Genomic DNA, 20251 nt, shown 5'->3' on the forward strand with positions numbered 1-20251 from the left:
CATCAGAATTGGATAATGGACCACTGTCAACAGCATCTTCTTTTGTCAGTAAGTCCAGGAAGAACTGATGCTGAATCGGGGGAATCCACTGAAGAAGTTCTATCATATCTTTTTTCTTAGCTACAGTAACTGATCAACTGAAACTGATAAAAACCTGACTAAACAAGAAAAAGCGAGTTTAACAGGACCTGGCGCGACATCGGAACAGCGTGGTGGCTTGACTTATACCACTATTCCAGCGAACGAATCCATTATTGAGAGGAATAACGTTAGGAAGCTCTTATCTTAGCTAAGTTAAAATTTTGACTTATACCAGTTTTCGACTGAATATATTAGACCAGTAGAAACATAATTAATGGTATAACTCAAAAATTAAAAAATACTGACATATACCACTTTTCCTCTGAGCGGCTCATATAAAACATGTGATAACGAGCATCCAGCATACAACAAAGTGCAAAAAGTCCAGTTTACAGCAGAAGCAGCAGGTAATAAATATTTTTAATATACAGTGTGTCCCAGGATGAGATGATGAAATAATTTTAATTTTTTACATAATTATAAACATAATGTGTAAAAAAATTATTAAAATAAATGTAGTATTTGTTCCTTTTTTAAATAAGGAACAAATATATACTTATATTCATTCTATAAATTTAAATCTCACAGGCCTACCAGCGCAGCCCCTAACTTGTTATTCCTTCTTTCATTTTAAAACACATATTTAAAAAAAGATAAAAGCTACGTAATTCATTCTCAAAACCAGATTATGATCATACAATTTTATTTTATAATGGCCGGGTTCATCAGAAAAAAGCGCTCCCTGAGCGCTCAATTGTTGCTCAGGTATGACAATTTTTATTGGTCCTTACTATTATAGGCAAAACTTCTAGCGCACAGGTAGCGCTCGGTTCTGATGAACCTGGCCAATTACACCCTAAATGTTTGACCTGGCACGATTACTTAAAAGGATCCTATCCCTTTTCGGTAAACCCCAATATATTAACATAACTTTGCATAACAAAATACTTAAAAGGGATTATTATATAATTACCTGGCACAACCTCAAAATCGGTTTGGACCCATTTTACAGGCGACCGTATTATATTTAAAAAAAAGCTGCTTACAAAGCAAAGCTGTACGGTAAAATAATTTAAAATAAGTAGGCATAATTCTCCTCGTCTAAATCTGCCAAGGTTGCATCGATGGGCGGGCCTATATTTCGCGCACATCATTTACTCCATCTGTTCGGTAATCCGACTATAGTTTGATTTGCACCTATTTAAATATTTTTGAGTTTTCTTGTTTTATTTTAAAGTCATTATATACAGCGAGTTTCTACCTGAAACCCGAAGCCTAATTTATATAAACCTCGGGTCGACACGAGGTTTATATAAATTAGCATACCAAGTACTTACAGAATAACATACATTAAATCTGATATGCTATAAAATCGAACAAGTGAATATTAAGAGACCAATATTTTTACATCATAAGTTCTACCTAATCTCCTTTTCCAAAACTTTTATGCAAAAAATACAATGATTTTGATAACTGTTTATTGATATTTTGGGTACTAAAATACATTATTTTTGAGGTGTATGAATCAAAACATTTCTTTTTCTCAAGCATTTTATTTAATAAATACAAATAATTCAATATTGAAATTGGGTATACAATAAATAATAACAAGAACATACACATAGTGATTTAAGGTAAATGCACTATAAAATATAAGTAGGAAAAAATATGAAGAATTAAAAATTTGTGTACAAATTTAAATTTTAATCAATTCTATCATAACATCATTATCAACACCCTGAATACTTTGATTATAAGTTGAGACCTATTAAAAGGGAGTAAAAATTTTCTATACAATTGATTTCCTTATCCTTAGAATCACTTCCTATAACAAATGAATGAACAAATATAGGACATAATATCATAAGATTTTCTCTAAATTAGACACTCAAAAATAAAAAAAGAATAACTCGAATTCTTTACAAATAAAGTTTAGCCATACACTAGTGAAAAGATTACAGCTTAAGGAAATAGCAACCTAGGTAGAAGCATTTTTTCCCATTTAATTGTAAATCTAGAAGTTTTCTTTTCTTCTTCCTCTTCCACATTCAAAGATAATTTTCCAGATGGTGTCTTAAGCTCTTGCTCTCCACCTACAAAAAACACTAAAGAATTCCATTATTTTTTTTATATTGAATACTCACACAAAATTTTTAATTGCACTGTCTTTGTTTCTTCTTCCCATGCAAGTACCATTCCTACAACATAGTTTGACACAGTGGGAGAATAGTTGTCTGAAAGTTTTATAAATTGAAAAGCAATAACATTTCCTATATTGGGAAGTGTATCTCTCATCATTGGTGCCTTTAGGATACTATCTTCACTAAAAATAGACTTGTTCTCTAAAACGGGATCTTCAGGTTCTTCATTTAATATTATAACATCCTTAACTTCTTCTATTTTAGTTTCCGCTCTATTATTTTCTTTAGTTTTATTTTGGTCAGACTCTTCTTCATCAAAAGTAATATGTAGCTTTGGACAAGCATCTATTTTTAGAGGTCGAATAGGAGGAACATAGGCTTCAAAACTAGAGTTACAATCAACTGAATCATTCTTTTTATTTTTTCTCTTCCTATGCCTAATTCTTTTCCGTTTAGTAATGAATTGCAATGAGTTGTCACTATCTTGGGAAATAACGGAATCAGATTCTTTTAGTTGTTCTAATAAGCTACCTATGCCTGAGTATGTCTTAAATGAATTCCTTCTCATTTTAAAATTTGTATTTGTGTGATTATAAGAATTGTCTTCTACAGCTACTGGTGAGGTTTCCATACTTGTGTTTAAATCTTTGATACCTGCATTTATTGAACCCTCCAAAGATCTTGTAACTTTATGATCATTTTTGCTTTCTGCAATTTTAGTACTGGAATCTATTGTATATATTGATGATCCATTCACATCTTGAGATATTTCAGAACCTGTTCTAGTTATTTGGTAGTTTTTGCTTTCTGCATTTTTAAGACTGTTATTTACTGAAGAAAAGGAAGATGCATCTTGAGATACTCCACAACCTGTTTGAGTTATTTGGTAGTTTTTGCTTTCTGCATATTTGAGACTGTTATTTATTGAAGGAAAGGAAGATGCATCTAGAGCTGCATCTTGAGATACTTCACAACCTGTTTGAGTTATTTGGTAGTTTTTGATTTCTGCATTTTTAAGACTATTGTGTGTGGAAGGCAAAAAACTAGCATTTAAAGCTACATTTTGAGATATTTCAGTAGTTACTCCATAGTTAGTGCGTTCTGAATTTTTAAGACTGGTATCATCTTTAAGACTGTTATTCATTGAAGACAATGAAGATGCATCCAAACCTGCATCTTGAGATAATTTAGCTCTTATATTTGTATTTTCAAATGATTCATTCATGAATGAATGGTTTAAATCACTTTCATTACTAATAGTGTCAGTATTTCTTTTATCTAGAGAATGTTTTGTATAATCTGAGGCCTCAAGTTGAAGTTCCTGCTTGTTTTGCTGTCCTTGAAGGTTCCCGCTTTTCTCAGAATTATTTAAACTTTCTTTTTTACAATTCTCCTCTAATGTGGGAGATATGTTTTTTTCTATATTATTTACAATTGATTTTACAATATTTTCTGGTGGAGACTCTGGATCTCTTGTTCCTTGCCTTTCATTTAACTTCTCAAAAGCACTATCAGAGGCATTATTAGAATCCTTTATAATATCAATTCTTACAATATTAATCTTATTTTTGGCAATATATTCTTCAGTATTTCTTTGTGGTTTTTTATACTTTGAGAAAACTTTAACTGGTGTATCAGCATGCCGCGAAAGTCTTACGAAGTCCTCTCTAATTGGTCGCCCAAGGTTATCGTAGTTACCGGCATAAACCTTTTGTTCAAACTTTTCCTTAATTTCGTTACACTTCTTAGTTGATTCAATATTACAAACACTTTGTTCAACTATTTTTGGTTTCCTATGTGTTTTGTGCTTCTTAATTTTTTCAGAGATTGTTGGTGATGATTCACTCTTGGATGTCTTGTGTTTCTTTTTTTTCATAGGTAGTTCATAATCTGATGTAACTTCTTCAGTATTACGTTTTTTGGACTTTCTTTTTGTAAATGAATTATCAATTGATTCTTCTGCAATCGTTTCCAGTGGATGCTTCACCCCATTTGTATTTTGGATGGAAAGTGGCACTTCTTCAGGTTGACTACATGGAATAGCACTGAAAAAATAATATATATTATTATATATTTACTCAATGATGACCGAGTCAGTAAACGCATTAGATTAGATAGATCTGAAATAATAAAACATAATAAATGCAAATGACAAATCGTAATAATAGTAGGGATGAGAGTATTTTTTGATCTGAAGAAGCGTTTAGAAATTATACAGGAATGTTTTATTAAAAATATTTTAAAAACTATGGCATTGTTTTTATTGCATATGAATGGCTTGCTTGCTTGTTAAATTATACTATCTAAATATTGGAAAACAAAAAATAAGATTTAATGGAAAGGTGTCTGCAGGTGGATAGGTGGTACCAACTAAACATATGGGAGTACCTCAGGGAAGTGTTTCCTTTTCAAATTGTTAAACAAAAAACAAACATAGCAGACTTTATACTAAGAGTAATTTTACAAAGTTTGGGTCTCTTTGCCAAAGAACCAATTGGAAAAGAGTTTTGGATGTGGATAATAAACTAAAAAATTTTTACTTTTCATTCTTCAGCTGAACAAATTCAATCGAGCCTTCTCAATTGTTAATAAAAAAAATAAAAGAAACAAGCCATGGTATACAAGAAGCTTGAACGTTTCAGGGAAAAATATGAGAGCCTTGCATCACATATGTACATTTGCCATGGACAATGATTCATTTCGGGTCTATTTCAAAAATTATAGGAGAATTTACAGGAACACTATTTCTAAAGCTTTGTACTATCATAAGAGACTTGATGAGTCACCAAATAAATCAAAATAATCATGGCATATAACGAGTTGATGGGGAAAAGCCGCACCATTCTTAAATTGAAATCCAATTTACATGCAGACACACTGAACTCTTACTACTGTAACATTGCTTCTGAACTCACCAAGGATGTTTTTAGCAGATATACAGCTCAGAAATATATGAGACACGAAAATGTCGAGGAGATATTTTTCTCTAATCCTACTAATATTTTGGAGGTCAGAGATGTTATGAGAAAAATTAAAAATAAAACAGCAAAAATAAGCAGGTTGGGATCATATATCTTTAAGGATACTCTCAGCATTATCACCCAAATGCCCTTCAGGCATTTGTAGATTCATTAAACGAATCTTTCTTCGAAAATAGTTATTTTACTTTCAATAATATATATTACAAACAGATTTATGGTCTTGGAATGGGTAACTGTCTATCACCTATATGTTCTGATCTAGTTGTCAGAATTACAAAAATACTGCATGGGGAAAATAAAATTTAGGTTACCATTTTTTAAAAGATTCGTTGACGACATTGCCACGTGTATTCCAAAAACTGAAAAAGAAAACATAAAAAGTACATTTAACAGCTTCCACCCTAAATTACAGTTCACTATAGAGTGTGAAACAAATAACAAACTTCCATTTCTAGACATTCTATTAATCAGAACAGAAGATAATACAATCAAATCACTCATTTAAACAAAAATTAAACGTAATAAGCAACCTAAAATCCCGCGCAATAGCCTTATCTCATTCCAGTTTTCTTCAAAAAAATGTTAACAAAATTAAAGATATTTTACTAAAAAACAATTTTCCTCATAAACTATTAAAGAAAATCCTTAACAACAACCCTACACCTATTAAAGTCAAAGAAAACCAAAACCATAAATTTGCAAAAATTCCTCTGTTAAAGGTTTGTCTATAAGGCTAACAGGAGTGGTTTCTGATGATGAAGTCAAAATAGCGTTCAAAAATGAAAATACCATCAACAAATACTTCTGAAAACTCAAAGATAAAACACCAAATGAGTTACAAAGTGACGTGGTTTATAAAATACCCTGTTCTGGTTGTCAAGGTCTGTATGTGGGTCAAACGGGCAGGTACTTAAAAACCAGAATTAGCGAACACGAAAGAAGCGTAAAACTAACGAACTACGCAGCATCTGGGAAGACTGCTCTAGCAGAACACTCCTTCAATCAACAACAATTTGATTTTAACAGCACTCAGATCATTGACAGATAATCAAATTATAAAAAAAGAATTTTACTAGAAATGGTTAATATAAAAAAGTACAAAGAAAGTGTTAACAAAAAACAAGACACCAATGATCTGAGTGCAAGTTACTATAATTTAATTAATTTATTACCAAAAAGATAAAACTAAAACACAAAATTTTATTTTTGTCAAAGAGTGTATGTCCCAAATTTAGATCTGACAGTGTATTAAAAAAATAAGTTTCTGGTTTTGAACGTATAGGTACATACATCTTCCTTATCTACTAATCCTTAACTTATCAACATAACATTGAATCATAAAAATTAAATAAATAAACGCCGGAAGAATAAAAACATTTGTTTCTTGGCTTATTGTTGATTCTAGTTTGCCCACAATAACACGTACAATTTAACCAATGTTAAAAATAATTCTACGCTCCTGTTATAAATGTGTTTTGATTATAACTAAAGAAACCTAGACTTAGGTAAGAGGTGTAATGTATAAAAAATAAATTTTATATTTTTTTTATAAATTTTTTTTTTAAATTGTTGTTTTAATTTTTGTACACGTAAAGAACATTTTTTTTAATAGTGTTTTTTATGTACTTGAAATTACTTTGTTTTATCTCTGTGATTACTTGAATCCATTTCAGTGTTCTGAAGATGACTTAATATAATTCGAAACGTCGACATTTAAGTAAACAGGTTTCTGTATTATTTCTGACCCCACTCAACAACCCTCCGCAATATTGATGCTATTTTTGATCTTCATCAATTTCTTTATAGCACACTTAATTCCGCTGAAGTTGCTGCAGCAGTATTTGTGACATATCCAAGGCTTTTGACTGTGTGGATCACAGAATACCGTTGTGGAAGATCGACAGATATGGCTTTAGAGGGTCTCCTCTGGGTTAGTTCAGCTCTATCTATCAGGATGTGTCTAAAGGGTTAATTTTGATGGTCATTGCTTTGAAAAACTACAGACTTCTACAGGTGTTCCCCAAGGTTCTGTACTGAGCCCGTTATTGTTTCTTCTTTATGTTAATGACCTTCCTTTGCTCCCCATAAAGGGTAGGGTTAGAGTTATTATGTTTGCAGATGACACCACCATCATTTGGCATGAAAAACACATTGACCAACTAAAAATGTTTCTGGATGCTGACTTGCTTATGATTAGGGTGCAATGCAAATCGACTTTGTTTTAATACGTCGAAAATAAATCTGTTAAGTTTCAAAGGTTCAATGAATTCTGTCACTATCAATGAGGAGCCAATTTCAACTCCACAGTGTTGCAGGTTTTTGGGATTAACATTGTAAAAAATGCATGCTCTTGTGGAGTCACATCTTCACTATGGGATTTGTTTCTGGGAATCATGTTCCCACTATCTCTTTAATACAGTATTTGTTCTGCAAAAAAGAGCAATTAGAGCCCTTTGTGGTGTGGCGGATCGTGTATCTCGTCGGCTTCTTTTTGTGCAAAATAGAATCTGGACAGTTTGTTGCTTGTATATACTTGAAACAATAACTATGGTATTCAAAAAGTACCAGCAGGAAATTGTAGGAGACAGTTTGTTTGGAAATCGTCTTACATACACCCTTCGGTTGCCCATTCCACATTCAGAGAAAGTGAGAAATTTTGTTATTTACATGGGTAAAAAAAATTTTCAATCACCTTCCTCTTCATATAAGAAAACTTAACTGTTATATTAGATTTAAAAAATATTGAAAAAGATTGTTAGTTACTAAGGCATATTATACATTAGACGAGTTTTTAATGATGTTTTGTCCTGATTTTCTTTGCCTTCTGTTTTAATGACTTTATCCAATTACATATTTTTTTTTATTAAGGCTTAATTTAATAAGGCTTTGTCAATAACTCTTTCGCTACTTTTTTGATACACGTGACTTTAGTCAAATATTTTTGCACATGACACATTTTTGCCAAATAGTGATTCTAATCTTAATAGAGCAATGGATTGTTTGTTAATGGCTTTTTTTTCAGATGGCATTGTACTTAAATGCTAGTAAACTGAAGTTATATGTGTCAAAAAAAATCCTTTATTTCAATAGAAATATCAGAAGAGTATAGGTTCTCTAATCTAATGTAGGTTGTAATCCTTAATTATTAATTAACAATAAAACAACTGAATTATTGACAGGTATCAATTGATGTTTTGCTTGACTTGAAACCTTATAGTGATTATAAGGACGATATTAATATTCATAGTAAATTAATAATATTAATGGTTAAAAGCAGTTTGTCTTCCACATATATCATTTATGAATAAATTTTTAAATTGGATTTTTGTTGGTAAATAATTTACTTATTTATTTCAATGGCATGACCAATTTACAAGAATATAACCATAATCAATAATATGAAAATGAACATAACTATAGCAAAAATAAAAAACAAAAAAGCAAAAAATACAAAAACGTAATACATAACCCTCTAGACAATTTCAGTACTTTAGTTTTTTAAATCGTAATTTAAACATATTGGTAATTATATACAATATATATTCATATAATGGTAGAATTGCATACAAGAGCATGTTCCAGAGTCTAACGATGTATGGTGTCTTGGGATGGGGTCAATCTACACACTGGCATTCCATATTTATACGACGAAAAAAAACTATTAGAATCCTAACAAATTCCAATCCAAACACACAGACTAATGTCGACCACACTTTAAAAATTTTAAAATATCAACCTTCCCTACAACATACATACAATGGGCACTCCAATACACACCAATCAATTCATATTCATGATACAAGATACAAAAATCAAGCTGTGATTCCCCATCATAGACTAACTTTAACTCAAACAAATTTTAAAATATTATCCATCAAACTTTGCCTGATGAAATGAAAAGTATGCCCTGTAATAAATTTATATTCACAATTAAAAAAATCTTGCTTCACATAGTCCATATAACATAGAGGAGTTCTTGGGGTTTGACTGGGGTACATGGCCTGCAAACTAGCCTAGTGGAGCCTTTACTAACTGTATTTATTCCTATTTCGTACAATTTATTTATGTGTTAGTATATTGGCGTTTTATGCAAGAACAAATATTAAAAAATATCAATATATTACTTAGCATGTTGTTACTAGTGTTATGTTTGATAACTATCTTATTAACAAACAATTTTGTTTCCCTCCCATTAGTTTGATGATGCTTGAACATTGATTGTTTTGTCTACTGTACAATTGTAGTTGTATTTTTTGCAAAAAAAGATTCATTCATTCATTCATTCATTCAAATGAATTAACAGATCTATCTACAAAGGGGGTGAAGATTAAGATCATTGAATGCTCTTATCATATTGGTGATTGAATGATTGAAGAAAAGAATCTGTAATTAGTATGACGGAAAGCCAAACGATACTTAGCAGGATTCTGATATATAGATTTTATATATATATATATATATATATACTGAATAGTACACTTTTCAAAATATCAGGGCAATAAAAAATTCATTTATTATTTTATAAAATGTGAGTAAATCTGCTCAAGTCCTCCTTGCTATAATACTATGTTAAATATATCCTCTATTATCTTATAATTAATATGAAAATTCTGGTAAATTTTAATGTCAGTCTTGAAGGATAGGCACAAAGAAATGCTTTTTGAATGTTTGAATTGCTTCGACATGATTAGAATGAAAATGTGACCATACAGGTGAGATAGATTCAAGCCCAGAACAAACAATTGAATAGACAATTTGCCAGACTTATGCACAACAAAACCAAGATTACTCATACCATTATTGACAATCTCATCATGGTGAGGCACAAATGTCAATTCACTATCCAGTAACACACCCAAGTCTATAACAGTAGTAGCAGATTTGAGAACCAAGCCATTTATTGTAATAATGCACAGCTCATCTTAGAGAATGACCAAAAAATGCTTAAGCATTTTTTATATTAGGCTCCACAAAAAATACTATCAACATCAGCTTGTAAAAGTTGCATCATAAAAATATAATTGTATTTTTATTTTTTTTTATTGATTTACTCTTATATTTATATACAAACTTTTAAATGATTTAGTATCTCCTTATTTTAAAGAAGTGGATAAATTTACCAGAAATGTCCAAAATAATTCTACAAGAAATCAGGGAAAACAAATGCATTTATTTTAAATAATAATTTTAAAAGAACACTAAGCTCGTTGTTTCTTAGGGGTCTCAGGTATTTAATAATGTTCTATTAGATATTAAAGAATTATACTCAGTTCAGCTTTTTAATGGTAAACTAAAGATTTTCATGCAATCAATAAGCTAATCTAATAATATAAAAAAATATTTGATAAAGGTTTAGATTAGCAACTGAAAATTGCATTTAAAAATATGATCAAAGGATGAGAATGTGTGTAATTTTAAAAAATATTTCAATGTTGGAGTAGTGAATTTTTAAGTACGTTTTTCCAAAAAAAAAAAACAAAAAAAACAAATTCAAAAAACTCTATCCAATTACAAATTTTTATCAACAAAGCATGGAGTAAAGCAACTTATACAATTAAGAATAAAATACCTAGCTAAAATGTTTAAATGCATAAGTACCTAGCTAAAATGTTTAAATGCGTTAGAGCAATTAAATTCTAAATTTAAAAATTATAAAATAAAACAAAAGAGACATTATAAAGTCAAAGAAAGTGCAGCTTAAGACAACAACAGGAAGGCTTAAGATTCCTTCATAGCTTATCCCAGCAGAACTCAGAAGTTGTAGTGTACTTTATTAACAAGTAATTTTGTGAGTCTAAATTAAAAATTTCTAAGGTAATTTTGGATAGGTAGAGATAAATTGAGGTTTTATCTGCAACATCTCTCTGATTTATGTTTACAATAAATCACAGTGCTTTCTTGGACAGTGGTGTTAAAACACAGTGCAGCTAAATCACAGTGCTTGCTGGATAACAAAAAGCATATTTAAAAGTCCCCAATTGGAAACATCCCAAAATGGATACCATATGTAAGGTGGGACTTAAATAGCACAAAGCAAACATTTTATACTAGTTGTGGTACTCATTCCCCCCTTACAAGTCTAATAGCAAAACAGCCAGATGAGAGTTTCTTAATTTTAGAATGTGTTTTTTAAATTCAGATCAGTATGAATCACTGAAGTATCTGGAAGAGCATCTTCATCCAAGATCAGCTCTGTAATATCACACTTAAACCCAATAATGTGGGTTTTACTCATCTACACATGATTTTTTTGTTTTTATTTCAGAAATCTCTTAACTTCTATAATCTCATTTGCAGATTAAATGTTTTTATAATTTTACTTTTAGATAATAATTGTAACTTATGTTAGATATTTAGAATATTTATTTTAAATTTTGTTATTTGGTTTATATAAGGCTATTGCCTCAATGAATTCTAGATAAGAAAAATTAATGTATTCTATAGGAGCTAGATCCTCCTTTGTATGATGTTGTCCTGTATGCAATTTTGTTGGCAAATAAAAGGATATTATTATTATTATTATTATTATCATGTCTGCGTGTTTCGATAAATCCTAATTTCAATAATACCTGAGATATCAGATATAGACATAGATATTTGAGATAGGAGACAAAGAATCAGATTTAGGTGTCAAATTGCTTGTAAGAGCATTGGCTACCGTCCAATAATTATAATTATAATACAAAGGTGGCTTGGATCAATCATAGAGCTTTCATTGTGAGAGGGCTTAGAATTATGAAACCCATTAATAATGGCCCAACTTACCCTTTGCTTATTTTTTTTTTTAAGTTTATTATTATAGTGAGACTTTGACAGACTTTATCATATTCCTGTAAATGCTGTGATATTGATTGCAATAGTTTATAGAATTCTGGTTTTTAGTAAATTTTTTAACATAGTTCAATGAGTTTCCTATAGGAGAATATCAAAAGGTTCCTACCTGATATCCTAATACCTCCTGAAATCCAAGATTTTTTTTTACTTTTGTTTAAATTAATTGTATGGAAAAAACTTTATTGCACTTTTCACACATTAAGTTATAAAAACTGGCAATTGGATCTAAAGTCAGATGCAAGTTTTGCCACTTCACCATAACTGATGCACCACAGCATAACTGATTAAGCCTATTGAGGTTAGCAGTACTAAAAATTGTACCAGAACTATGCATGGAGCCTGAAGCCAAATTTTTTTAACGATTAATTATGCCACTTAGTCCCTGGTGATTAGACAATCCCACATTAACAATCAAAGATACTACATTTTCATAATTAGAACATAAATAATTAATAGTGGTCAAGAAACTCAGTAGTCAGTTTTTCAATATGTTCTCATAAACCATAAGTATCACGAAAATTAGAAAATAGTATTAATAAAGTATTTATCCAGAAAGTTAATGTTAAAATCTCCAGTCAGAATAATTTTTGGTCAGGGTGAAAGGCTTGAGAGAATCACATCAAGGTGCTTAAGGAATTCCTCTCCTGGGGCAAAAGAAGAATGATATAAAAACATAATCTATAAGTTAAGCATCATGTAAAAATTAGCTGAAAAGTTTATTCTTCTATTAAGTGGTTGAATTTATTAAGTTAAAAAATTAATTTTGACACTAATACATTTTAATCATATCTGGAATTATAAATAAAGGTCTACATGAAAATTCTGTCCATCATATATTGTTTTGAATAAAATACCTAATTATTGTTTTTTTTTGTATATTAATTAGGTGTACCTGTTTAATTATAAAAATATATATTGAATTTCAAGTAGCTAAACCATAAAAATAAAATTTATGGTGATCTTACCACACTGTTTCATCATTTACAAGTACTCGAACATCTTCAGAAAGTGGTAGAAAATGATTTTGAGTGGTCAAATAGAATCCGCTTAATCCAAATATGGCATGAATGCGGTCTTGTAGATCTTGGATAGATTCGAGGTTGTTATTGATGAATATTTTTGCCAATCTTCGATGATCATTGAAAAACCGGCTTAAATCTAAGGTAATTCGAAAATTTCTTGTTTCGGACATTTTGCGCTCATTGGTAATGCAACGCTATACCAAAATTCATAAACAATGCAATGAGAACTATGAAAATCACATAAAATGCATTTGTTTAATAAAGTTAATTTAGAAAAAAATACTATAAATTTAACAATCCTGACAGCGCGAACGCCGCACTACATAACCTCTAATCAAAACAAATTTAGTTTTGACATTGACACATGGAATGTTCTTCTTCCTTCCTGCGTTTCCAGAGTTCAACAAAAAGGGGCCTAAAGATGTTATGGAAATTATGGAATAGCTTTTTAATGTACCTATTCCGACCTGTACCAGTTCTATTAGAGTTTAGTCTGTATTGGTGATCCGTCCATATAGATCTACATAGAATTGAGTTTGAAGTTTATATTTATTATTATAGTTTAGGTGAAGTTACTTGGACAAACATAAAAACTAAAAACGTCTTCTTTATGAGGCATTGGCGTCCATAGAATTTTTGTTATATGCACATAATAATAAATGACCTTTATTTAAAACAACAACATCGTTATCCCTAACAATTTTTCGCGAACTTAATATAAATATTTTTTTAGAAGTTAAATCTATATTATAATAAAGAAAGTCTTGTTACTTACAATATTTATAACTCAAGAACGGCTGAACCGATTTAGCTGAAAATTTGTAGAGGTAGCATAGAACCAGGAGACGGTCGTTTCCGTGAAATCATTATAAAAGCGGTAAACGTAATTTTGTATATGGTTAAACAGAAAATTTGATGATAGAAATTCGTCGAAACTCGTCCTTAAGATCACATATACTTGTAGTAGTGCTTCTTGCGCATTGGGCCTCAAATTTTAAAGAAGAAGAAAGGCTTTAGGTTTCTGTATTACCAGCTGTTATTTGTCAGTCATGTTGCTTTTTGTACGGTACGGGTAAGACGTATACTTTTTATTATTTTATTGATCTGAAATTATTTATGGCAACTTACTAGGTTTTTAGAATTTTGTAGAAAAAATTGATGCGGGAAGGATAGAGACTGATAGATATTTGGAGGCTCGTATTAAGCTCCTCGAGCAGGAGTTATCAGACCGAGCAATTGCTAATAGCAGAAGGTCAACTTGATCTAGATCAAGTAAACGCCATGCTGGGGATCGAAAGTTTTCGAGCGATAATAAATTCTCTTCTAGAGGCTCGAGCTCTAACTCCTCCTATAATACAAGACGTCGACAAAGTTCCTTGTCAGCAAAATCTAGTTCTAGATCCGCAATTGGGCAAGAATTACGACGACGTGAAGGTTCCACACAAGCACGATATCGATCCTCGAGGAAAGGAAGTATACCAGACCATCTGTCCCCCGGAATTTTTCTTATTTTGATGAGACTTTTCCCCCAAACGATGAAGATGTTATTGACTTGACTAACACTGAGCTGTTAAATTGCTTGGGTAAGACTTCTGAAGATGAGTCAAAGAAGACCTTTCTTGTACATGATGGAATAGCCACTAGATGGCTTTTTATATTACATAAAGGTTTGAGAAAAAATCAAAACAGCTAAGGCAGCTGAGAAGTCGAGTAAAGAATTGAATATATCTAAGCCAAACTCATCTTCTAGGGTACATCAGCTAACAAGAGGAACGACTTTTCTAAAGGTTCTTTAAACTGGAGGGGCCTGTCTTAGAGAGATGACTAAGACAGAAAGGGCCAACTCGCTTCAAGAGAAATATGAACCAGAGGAACAGCACTTTTTGTCAACTTATTTTCTGGTGGAGAAGAGTAATGGACGAAAAATTCATTGACCTTCTCGCTTTAAGTTAGCCGACCATCGAACAGTATTAAAGTTAATTAGACCCAACAGCTTTATGGCGTATGTAGACTACTCAGATGCTATGGTGATCTTGAAGGAAACCTTTAAAAAGAAAAGGAATTCTTATAATGTAATTCCGACACTGTTAAAGTTCCTAACAATAGGTACTTTAAAACAGTATAATTCTGCTAATCAGGAACTATGAAATGTTTGTTTCAGAAGTTACAATTTTATAACCTTGATCCACGAACCTAATAAATATATCTGGACTGCTAATGCATATGGCAACGATATTCAAAAATGGCCACTGTCTGGTGGCCGCCATTTATATAGTGGTTGTGACCTTTTAATGTTGGTAACTCTAAACATTTTTAGTGTTACCAACAAAAAATATATTAAATAACGGTAATGAAGTTGACGACGCTGACGCTTTACGTGTGAGTATAGCGGATTGCCTAGTTTTTGGCGATTTGTTAACGACGGTTGGGTATATCATCGGCAACAGGCGATATACTTCCTCTTTATTTAATACGCGGATAACGTGTCACCATTCTTACTTAAACGTATTTGGTTCACTGTTTCTCAAAACCGAATTATTATGAATTGTCTGTCTGTGTTTATGATACAATAATATATAGAGTTGTTATTTTTACTATATAAACCCTTGCTAATTACAAGCCCTCATAAAATCATCTATACACGTTGTACCAGTCTCCCAGTTATGTCGATTGACGAGAAACCGAAGTTAGACGAAGTCGTAGCTCAACTCAGCGACCAGGTCAGTGCCCTATACCAAAAAGTAAATCAAGGACCCCGATCAGCCCAAGCTACCGACGGCAATGAATCACACTCTAACACGTGCTACTACCATCGCTGGTTTGGTACACAGGCAAAAAAGTTCAGACCTTCATGCACTTTTTAAAAAAAACCATCAGGGGGCGCAGTAATGGTGACGACAGTTGCCCCCCATACACCACGTCGCCTCTTTATCACAGACAAAGCCCTTTAACTCCAGTTCCTTATCGTCACCGGAGCCGATGTAAGTGTGCTACCACGTAAAATCTGCACTGCTATTCAACCCAGTACTGTCTGTCTGTACTCCGCCACTACTCCATCAGAACATATGGGCAGAAACAACTCATGCTGAATCTTGGTCTCGACCAACCGGTCACATGGACCTTCGTAGTTGCAGATGATCGAAGATCCGCAATCGAAGATCCTGGACAAGTCCAGCACAATATTGAGACCCAAGGTCCTTTGGTGTACTGTAAGCCCCGTAGACTCCCGCCACACCGTCTACAAGCTGCTCGGAGTTCGACGACCTTGTGAAAGCGGGTATTATCCAGCCTTCAAAATCTCCATGGGCCAGTCCACTACACATGGTCAAAAAAGCCAACGGACAGTGGCGCGCTTGTGGAGAACCGCCGCCTCAATGCCATTACCAAACCCGACCGTTACCCGGTATCACACATCCAGGACTTTGCAGACCAATTACATGGTAAGAAAATTTTTTCGACCATTGATCTTGCTCGTGCTTTTTACCAGATCCCAGTCCGGCCCCAAGACATACAGAAAACTACTGTTGTCACGCCCTTTGGCTTATACGAGTTCCTCCGGATGCCCTTTTGGCCTACGTAATGCCGCTTAAACTCTTCAGCGGTTCCTCGATCACATCTTTCGAGGCTGTACGTTTGTAATAACATCGACGACATTCTCGTAGCCTCAGAGACGGTAGAAGAGCACGAACAACACCTAGCATCCGTTCTACAGATCTTAGCAATCAATAGCCTCCAAATTAACCAGGAAAAGTCCAAGTTTCGAATTCGTGAAGCCAACTTTCTCGGTGTCACGGTATCGGCAACAGGTGTTCGACCGCTACCGTCAAAAGTCAGTGCTATTCGTGACTTTAGTCAGCCAACGACATACCGACAGCTACATCGCTTCTTGAGAATAGTAAATTTCTATCGCCTGTGGTTGCCACACGCTGCAACTGATCTACTGCCACTGACTGACCTCCTATCTGAGCAGAAGAAAAGGCAACAGGAGCTGTCCTTAACGCCAGCAGAGTATGTCTGTAGAAGCTTCCGACACCGCAATAGGTGGTGTATTGTAACAGCTCGTAGGTGAAGACTTGCAGCCTATCGCATTCTTTTCGCGAAAGCTCAGCAGCACAGAACGGAATTACAGCACCTATGATCGTGAACTTTTGGCCATATTTAGTGGCATTCACCATTTTCGCCATTTCTTAGAGGGCACCCAGTTCACTATCTACAGCGATCATAAACCTCTAACATATGCTTTCCAGCAACGACACGATCGTCAATTTCCACGACACATCCGCCAGTTGGAATTTATTGGCCAGTTTTCGACCGATACCCGCCATGTACAGGGTGCAGCAAATATTGTCGCCGACTGCCTCTCACGTCCGGAGGTAGACGTCCTTGCAGCTGCTATCACCATTGACTATAAGCGCTTTGCCGAGGCCCAGTCTACAGATGAACGCCTCCAGCGAATTCTTAATGACCCTGCCAGTTCATTGAACCTCCAACGCATTATTCTACCAGAGAGTAATAGACTCTTCTACTGTGCAGTTCAGGAAGGGCGTATACGAGTTTATGTACCCGCTACCTTTCAGCGAGATGTCTTCCTGAAATTCCATGACCAGTCGCATCTAGGAAACTCAGCTACGCTGCGACTCATCGCAGAACGCTTTGTGTGGCATAACATGAACCACCAAGGCAAACAGTGGTCTAGAGAGTGCCTCCAACGCCAACGCGCCAAGGTTGGGCGTCACACCGTTACACCTGTGTCGTCACTAGGTATGCCAGACGAACGATTCGCCCATATTCATGTTGACATTGTAGGACCACTTCCGCCTAGCCAAGGATTCCGGTACCTCTTGACTATCATTGACCGATTCACAAGGTGGCCTGAAGCCATACCTATCTCCGACATAACTGCTGAGATTGTGGCAGTAAAAATTTTTGAAGGATGGATATCTCGCTTTGGCGTTCCAGGTACCATAACTACCGATCGAGGAAGACAATTCGAGTGCCAGTTATTCCCCCAGCTCAATACAATGCTGGGGGTACAGCACATCAAGACGACCCCCTATCACCCACAGTCGAATGGTTGTATTGAACGTTTCCATCGGACTCTTAAAGCTGCACTTATTGCTGCCGACATCGTGTCCTGGACCGTAGCTTACGCAACACCTTTAAGTCAGACATCTCATGCACAGCCTCTGAGTTGGTGTATGGTACACCAGTTCGCCTCGTTCGCGTTGCAGTCAGCGACACATGCGTTTATTCGCAACGACAAAGTGAAGCCACCGCTAACAGCTCCATACAGTGGTCCGTACAAAGTATTGGAACGACACGACAAGTTCCTAACACTTGATGTCCAGAGTGTCCCCCAACGAGTGTCCATGGACCGCCTAAAACCTGCATATGTTCCAGCAGCTCATCGTCTCTTGGAAGAACATTCATACGCTAACCGAATGCAGCTCAATGCATGTCAACAGAATCGCTCGCAACCAGCGGGTTCATCACTGGGGGGGAGCCCTGTGGCGAATATACATAACAGGTTGATTCGCCCCAAATCTGATTGGCTGCAGAAGTCCAGCAAAAACCAGCTGTTATCTGTCTGATCAGGGGTAGACGGATGACAAGTGACGGTAGACGGCAGGTTCTCCCGCGCATTCCGACCGACGACACGTGTCGGACATTACTCGTGTTCTTTTTGATAATTTAAGATAGTTATTAAATGTAATTAGGTTATTTAAGGGTAATAAATTAAGTTCCTAAACAAGTGTGCCTTATTTGCTGACCGCAACAGTCATATATGTGTTAACATAACCTCTCAAAAACTAATTGTTTTGTTACCATACAATTGGCACAACTAAAATTTGTCAGAGTGACCAACATCGAAAGGACACAATCACGCAAAATCATCTCTTTTCATTGAATTGGCAGTCCAGGTATATTATTAAGTTCGTGTCTAGATCAGACTGGGCAATTATCCTTCTTACAATATCTTTTAAAAGAGAAGCTGAACATCACATATGGCACTATCATAAAACATACAGATCAGCCCTGAATCTATTACTAAGTGGTAAAGTTCAGAATAACTCTCTAAGTGAGAGATTTCTCAAGGGAACTTTTGACTTAGATCCCCAAGGAGGAAGTACGGACTCTATATGGGACCTCCAAATAGTTATTTCCTATTTGGAAAAACAGTTTCCAAATGACAAGTTAACAATTAGGGATTTATCAAGAAAGATTTTTACTCTATTGACTCTTATTACAGGTTCAACGAATTCAAGCCTGCCAAAATTAAGGTTCATAATATAATTACCTCACCAGAAGAGATACAAATCTTTATTCTAGATGAGACTAAAACGACTAATTGTCGAAAGCAACAACCTTGTCTGCATATTCCCTTTTTTAACAAAAATTTAAAAATATGTGCAGCGTCAGCTCTATTGACATATATTCAGAGGACAGTGGAATAACGGTCTGAAGTAAATGATACATTCTTCCTGAGCAGCAGGAGACCCTATAAAGCTGCTACGAGAGACATTGGGTATGTACCGTTTTCAACTGTCAGTACAGGATTGTACTGTGCTGATTTTACTGTAATTTGTCGTTCCGATTTTATACAGCGTGCTGTTTTGCTACAAAAAAGGAACAGTTTTCAGCACTGTTTTCACAACCACAACATAACGTATAAAACCAAATTACCTGTTTCTGTTTTGTTTTCCGGTACGGTATTTTGCTTTATTAAAACCAGACCACATTTGTTAATAAAATAAATATGACTGAAAAAGCAAGATGGTAAGAATAATAGACGCAGAAAATAATTTTTGAATACCATATTGAAGTTACACCGGAAGAATACGAAAGAGCGCAAACAGGTTAGTGCGTTGTATGAGAGCTTTTTAAGTGGTAAATTTTATTATTGTTAAACATTTTAAAACCACAATTATTATTTCAGACATGATCTTTGCAACCAAACTGCTTGAAACTAATTCCCACAACGTAAACAAGAAGATTCAAGAAATCAACATCAACAACACTTCTGACGGTTTTGACATTCCCCCACTATTTTACTGTACCTACAGTAGCTTTTATCCCCAGTCAATCCAGTAAAGATTAATGACGTCACTGACGCATTTATGACGTCATTCAGTACTGCATCAGTAAACTGAAAGAAATATCGGAACGACGTCCAGTAAATTCAGTACTGACA

The 20251-nt window shown here is 34.0% G+C and overlaps 1 protein-coding gene across 2 annotated transcripts; it reads right to left on the minus strand.

Annotated features, from left to right (window-relative positions):
- Window positions 1-1675: 1675 nt before the first annotated feature.
- Window positions 1676-13439, minus strand: LOC126734314 (coilin). 2 transcript variants are annotated; one of them, XM_050437887.1, is made up of 4 exons: window positions 13003-13439; window positions 3198-4267; window positions 2226-3092; window positions 1676-2174 (listed from the first exon to the last, which is right to left on the minus strand). In XM_050437887.1, exons 1-4 carry the CDS (start codon window positions 13227-13229, stop codon window positions 2044-2046), a joined length of 2295 nt encoding a protein of 764 aa, XP_050293844.1. In that variant the 5' UTR covers window positions 13230-13439; the 3' UTR covers window positions 1676-2043. The 2 variants fall into 2 exon arrangements, with proteins under 2 accessions (XP_050293844.1, XP_050293843.1); XM_050437886.1 differs by having other exon boundaries at window positions 1678-2174; window positions 2226-4267; window positions 13003-13432.
- Between the last annotated feature and the right edge of the window lie 6812 nt (window positions 13440-20251).

Source organism: Anthonomus grandis, chromosome 3, assembly GCF_022605725.1.
Source record: "Anthonomus grandis grandis chromosome 3, icAntGran1.3, whole genome shotgun sequence".
Classification (NCBI taxonomy): Eukaryota; Metazoa; Arthropoda; class Insecta; order Coleoptera; family Curculionidae; genus Anthonomus; species Anthonomus grandis.